General features: G+C 37.9%; 1 protein-coding gene across 1 annotated transcript in view; it reads left to right on the forward strand.

Moving 5' to 3' along the window:
• Nucleotides 1-5067, forward strand: part of DNTT (DNA nucleotidylexotransferase) — a 230303-nt gene extending 225236 nt beyond the window's left edge. The window contains exon 11 of the mRNA XM_075216179.1: nucleotides 4709-5067. Coding sequence (XP_075072280.1) covers nucleotides 4709-4795 — 87 coding nt within the window. The 3' untranslated portion in view covers nucleotides 4796-5067. The remainder of the gene's footprint in view (nucleotides 1-4708) is intronic.
• Nucleotides 5068-6279: the final 1212 nt, after the last annotated feature.

Genomic DNA, 6279 nt, shown 5'->3' on the forward strand with positions numbered 1-6279 from the left:
TTATTCTGCACACACCCAAAGTGTACAAAAAATAAATAAAAAATCATACCTTTTATTAACATTATTATTATTATTATTATTATTATTATTATTATCATTCATTTGTTAGGCGCCACAAGGTATCCGCAGCGCCGCACACAGTACTAACAGTAGACTATACAGGGTGAAACCATACAGAACAATGAACAAAAAGTACCAATACTTCAGAAACTCTGGCCAGTCATATGCAGTAAAGACGGAGCGGAAGAACAGGTATGGAGACAGGAGGGGAGGGGGCCCTGCTCATACGAGCTTACATCCTAAGGGAGGGTAAACAGACCAGGCACAAGAGGAGCCAGTTGAGGCAAGAGGAGAGAAGGGAGGACGAGCAAAGGGAGGAGATGGGGGTTAAGTAGACATGATAGACATTCAATATTTAATCCTTCTAGTATATAATAACCTGAGTTTGGAGCAGTCACTAATATTCTAAAGTAACCATCTTAATTATTTCTATTACTTTCTTTTTGAGTTGCTGAATATAAATGAATGCGTGAATACATTTTATATAATATGTAAACACATAAAATAGTTTTCACACTACGTTCTGATATTTTTAAAAGGGATAACTGTGGCAAAGTGTGTGCAACCTATGATAGCCACCCTGTGCGTCCTTTTGAGCAGCAAATGTAGTAAAATAATTAGAAGATCCTATTATTCTTTGCAGCATAAAACCCTGGTTACAATGATGTTAAGAAAATTTGTCTTTCTAAAAATATTATATATGCCCTTTAAATTAATTTATTAGAGGGATTTTGTTATCTTAAAAAGCTTGTGAAACAAGTAGGTGTTTTTCTATTGCCAGTTACAGGCAGTGGTCTGACATGAGTTTTGTGTTTTTATTGCAATTTATATTCATTGTTGATACCCCTCCAATAATTAGAAGTATCTATTTTAATTATTTAGAATATTGCATCAGAGATTAGGGCATACCTTTATCATCAACATCAACATTTATTTCTATAGCGCCAGCAAATTCCGTAGCGCTTTACAATTGGGAACAAACAATAGGATCGCATGAGATCCAAAATAGGTTGAACTTGATGGACTGGTGTCTTTTTTCAACCTCCTCAACTATGTTACTATGTTACTATGTATATTAATATGACAATACTGGGTAATACATACAGACAGAGAGGTAAGAGAACCCTGCTCGCAAGCTTACAATCCTCACTCTAGTCCCGATTCTAGCAGGACTGTCCCACTTCATGAACACTGAGAGGGGTATGACTTGCAGCTAAGCAGTGGGGATTCATCAGAAAGTGAGCATTGCTGGACTGATTAGGGTGGATTTTGGGTGAACTGGGATTACCGTTGTACAGAGTATGGCGGGTTTTGTGTAAATTGAAGATGGGGTTTGTGCAGATCAGGGCTGAGTGATTTTGTCCGCGTTTGCCTGTGTAAACACTGGGAAGTATGTATTAAGGTGTTAAAGAATGCCACAAGTTCCTAAACAAGAGACTGAGGCATTCTAAAGTAATGATGTGTTCAATCACTATAACTTGATGCTGAATAGGGAACTCTACGAACATCATTCTCTGTACAGCTCTGTGGAATTAGCGTTGCTATATAAAATAAATGATGATGATGATGATGATCATTGCTTTAGAATGCTGTGGATTCCTGGTCAGAATATTGTGGAATTCTGTATAAGACTCCTAACTGCATACATTATTGAGCTTCACATTGCTTAATGATCACAACCTGAGTTCCATACCATGTCAATTCAGTTTCTTAACAACACAAAAGATTCATATTAAGCAAACACAATCCATATAATGCATGATTTACAATGCTTACCTGCCCCTCTAAAACTCCACTGCAATATTTAGTATTTAATGTTATCCTGTTCAACTCCCTCAAAAGGAAGAATCCTAAGCACTTCCGGTGGCTCCTGGTATCTGGTGAAGTCCCAGAGTAAGGACCAATCTTTATTTTCTACATGGGTGGGTGTTAAAACTGGACACCTCCTTTAAGAACCACAGGTATAGACCATCTATGGGATAAGCATTTTTAATGTAACTGTAAAAATGCAAATATTACAATCTCATTAAAAATATATCTCCAATTCCTGTAAGGCATGTACAATAAAAAAAAGGTATAATACACTATACAACATTCATTATTAATGTCGATCGCCATAGGATAAGGATAATAAATCATTTCCAAGAATTATCAGCACATGCATGATTGAAAAGAGTGTAGCTATTTGCACCAGACAATCATGCCTTATAAAATATATGTGGATAATTATGCTCAATCTTTCGGAAATACAATATTTGGAAACCAAAGTAGATGGATGTACTTACTGTGGTTTGCAATTAGTGCTGACTTCAGAGAAGCAATTAGTGTTGTTGTTGAATGAAGAGCGTTTTTAAAAGTCCTATTAGGCTATGGAATCTTTCAATATGCTGCCTTTATTATTATTATTATTATTTTTAATATTGTCTCCATCCTACTCTAGTGTACATTGTAGCAACTTGCTCATTTATATTGGGTTATATATATATATTTATATGTATATTTTTATGTATTAAATTTTCATGCCGATTTGAGCTTTGCGCTATCTTATATTTATTTATTTTTTAGTATCTATTTTCCAAATGGGTCCAGATCCCGTTTAGACAGCAGCATCTCAATCGTGTGTTTTAGGGTAATTAGCGCCCCTTATATATGTGTGTTTGTTGTGTTTAGAATTATAACTGCCTGTATATTTGCAAGAGACGAACTTGTGTATTGGTAGGAGAGCTCTCTACAGGAGATCATTGAGTGTCAATCTCTGGTAAGAGAGTATGGTGGTTCTTGTGACATCACTGCAAGAGAGTCTGTGTCAGCAAACTAGAGCAGTTAGATTGTCAGGTCTAATGTGAAACTACCAGATAGTCCATAGTCAACAATCATTTCACACCACCAGGTCTTGTGTTTCCTTTGCTGATTTCCGTAAGAACATTTAAAGGCTGTATTTGCTTTTCTTCCAATTTTAAGGCAAGTTTGATTTTGGTGGTGATAGAACATACTGTAGTTGATCACATCATTAGAAAGTTCACCAAAGCGCAGCTTAATTCAGGAGTGCGCTCAGTCTGTGAGAGGCAGTGACTTGTCTACTTGTGTGACTGTGAAAGAGGGGAAAGGGCTGCATGTGATAGGGCTCTACCGTGTATAACAGCCTGAGAGTTAGATATTGGTAGAAGTAGGGTTCTCCAGAAGCACAGAGCAAGGGATGTGATGCTTCTGTCAAACTAACAAAGTTCATAAATCAACTGTACTGTGCAAATTTGTGTTTAATCTATTGTTATTGCATTTCAATGGATATTGCTCGGCAATCTGTGGTGTCTTAGACAAAGATTGTAAGCTTGCGAGCAGGGCCATCTTACCTCTCTGTCTGTATGTATTACCCAGTATTGTTTTATTACTGTTTGTTCCCAATTGTAAAGCGCTACGGAATCTGCTGGCGCTATATAAATAAATGTTGATTAGAAATGTTTTTGAGAAGTTGTTTAGGCTAAAAAGGAAAAGTAAAAGGTGCAAACTGCATCTCCAAAATGTTGTGCCACATTCCACCAAAAAAGACAGTAACATCCTATGTGCACATAACAAATGGACCCTCAATACAGCCATTGTGATGATGGTACATTTATTAGTATACAGTTACTATATGGCTGTAAGAGACATTGGCAATACAAGATTGATCAGAACACTAACAAAGTCTGATGAATGGAGAAACTAGTTGAAACAGATCTGAGAACAAATGAGACATTTGGGATCAGCGGGTCAAATGTAAGTTTGCTCAACCTGGTGATTGTGGTCAGATTTCTCATGTTATCATTTGACTATTATCCAGAATGCTTGGGACTCTTGGTTATCGCTTTTTCCTATGATTTGGAGCACATGACATTTCGAAATATCATTGTCTTTCACCACACGGCCTTCTCCCATCCTCATTAAACTCATTTAAGGATTACTGGACTTGTTTGTTTTTTAAGTTGGTTAAATACACTCACCACTGCTCAACAACAAGCTGAGCAGGACTTTCCTATCACCACTTTCCTTTATGTTCTTGTTAAAGCTTTAAAAGCATAAACAAAATCTTAATAAATTGTTTAGCAGAGCTCCAAACAGTGGGCCTGATTCATTAAGGAAAGTTGAGCAAAAGCAAGTGAGTCAAAACCATGTTGCATTGGAGGAGGGAGGTAAATTTAAAATGTGATGGCAGATTTATATTTGGGGCAAGGCATGTCCTAGATCAACTTTAAATTTCAGTGTACATATAAGCTATCAAGTATTTGTGTGCTACATGAATAAACAGACAGAATTTAACTTATGTGCAAAACAATAAACTAATTTGCACCCCTTGCATTGCAACATGGTTTTGTCCAGAAAACTTTAGTAAGAAAACTTACTCAATTTTTTGCTTAACTTTCCTTAATGAATCAGGCCCAGCGACACTAACATAACGATTGCCATTTTCAATGAACAGTAGCAACGACTTGCTTTCTTTTTTACTTTCTGGTTTATGAAATGTTCTGGATAATGGGTTTCTGGATAAAAGTTCCTACACTTACATTATTTTTATTTAATTAATAAAATGTGGAAATAAAAAAAAACCCTGAAGCCTGTAATATAATTAAAGTATATGTTAAGTGTTGCTGATATTTTCTCTTGTGTTTTACAGAATGTTTTCCTTAAAGCTAGAACTGAAGAAGACATCTTTACCCACCTTGGCCTGGAGTACCTGGAACCATGGGAGAGGAATGCATAGATATATGATTGTATTGTTGAAATTGTCCAGGTTTGTCTTCTGACTAAAGTTTATTTTAGGAGTTTATATAACTTTTCCTACTGGCTTTACTTCATTCCACTATTACGCAGCTAATTCTAGGTTATCATGGATGTTTCCAGCAACCATAGTAAGACTTGCCACAAGCAACAAAAGATTCACACTGAAAAAAGGATCTTGATGTTATGATTGCTCCCATTGTTCACGTCTAGTAGGGTTATTACTTGGCCAGAGGATGAACTAGCATTGGTGCAACAGATGCACAGGGGCACATAGAGACTATAGGGCTCACTGCAAGGTGATCTATGAACTGTGGGCGCCGGTTCACTCCTTCCCGCTTCACTGCAACAGGGCCCACAGATCGCTAGTTTCACCTCTGAACTTGGCCGCTGTGTTTTGGGATTTCACAAGTAAGCAAAACGCAATTCAAAGTGTATCTGTGCCCTACAGACAGTAGTGATTGTCCGTACTGAACTGTTTTCTCAGATAGTCATGATCATATTCAGGCTTACACTGGCCACGAAAGATCCTTGGTTGGTGTTTATAAAATGTTTGTCTCAAAGGAACAGTTTTCACCATTTGTGTTAAAACCTTGCTCCTAGTTTTTATCTAGAGATACAGTCCTAATTCTTTTCATTATAACACCAGCCATTTTCATCATCCCAAGTATATGACTTATTGCAGCAAGAGTGATAGTCCTAGTTTCTGTCAATAAACAGCCACATTATCTCCCTAAGTTCATTATAATATGCAGATCCTTTGGGGTAAATGCGTGATGGAGAAACTGGTACACATTGCATAGATTGGGCCCCCGTTATGTCACACTACAATAATATTTCTATCACATTGATGAGGTTGTACTGTGTGTGTTACGGTTTCATCCCTTACACTTATTTGCAACACTGAAATTAAACGTGGAAGGTCTGGACCCCAGACTACTGTTTAAATCCCCCTATTATAATACATCAATGGTGCCCAGATAAGGCATACTTGCCAACTCTCTCTGAATGTCAGGGAGACTCCCTGAACTAGGGGTGATCTCCCTCACTCCCTGAAGAGTCTGGCATTCTCCCTGATGCTGAGCCACTACAAGACGTGGTTGGTTTCGCCATCTGTGGCATGATGATACAGTTCAGAAATTGTGTCCTATGTCCATGTATTGATGCCTATGGAGGTGCCCATTTTCATGGAGACCAAGATTTAATCAAAGACTGACAGGTAAGACGACATGACTACAGTAATGGAGACAGAAATGTAAAAGCCACTTCAATCTCTAGAGATTCATTAGCTGCTTTTCTTTAACGCATAGTTGCCTACTCTCCCGGAATGTCCGGGAGACTCCCGCATTTCTGGGAGACCTCCCTGGCTCCCAGGAGACCAGAGCAACCTCCCTGTTCTCACCCCCGCAATAGATAAGTGGCGGGAGGGCATAATGACGCAAATATTGCGTCATCTTAGCACCAGCC

The sequence above is a fragment of the Mixophyes fleayi genome, chromosome 6 (genome assembly GCF_038048845.1).
Source record: "Mixophyes fleayi isolate aMixFle1 chromosome 6, aMixFle1.hap1, whole genome shotgun sequence".
In the NCBI taxonomy this organism is placed as follows: Eukaryota; Metazoa; Chordata; class Amphibia; order Anura; family Limnodynastidae; genus Mixophyes; species Mixophyes fleayi.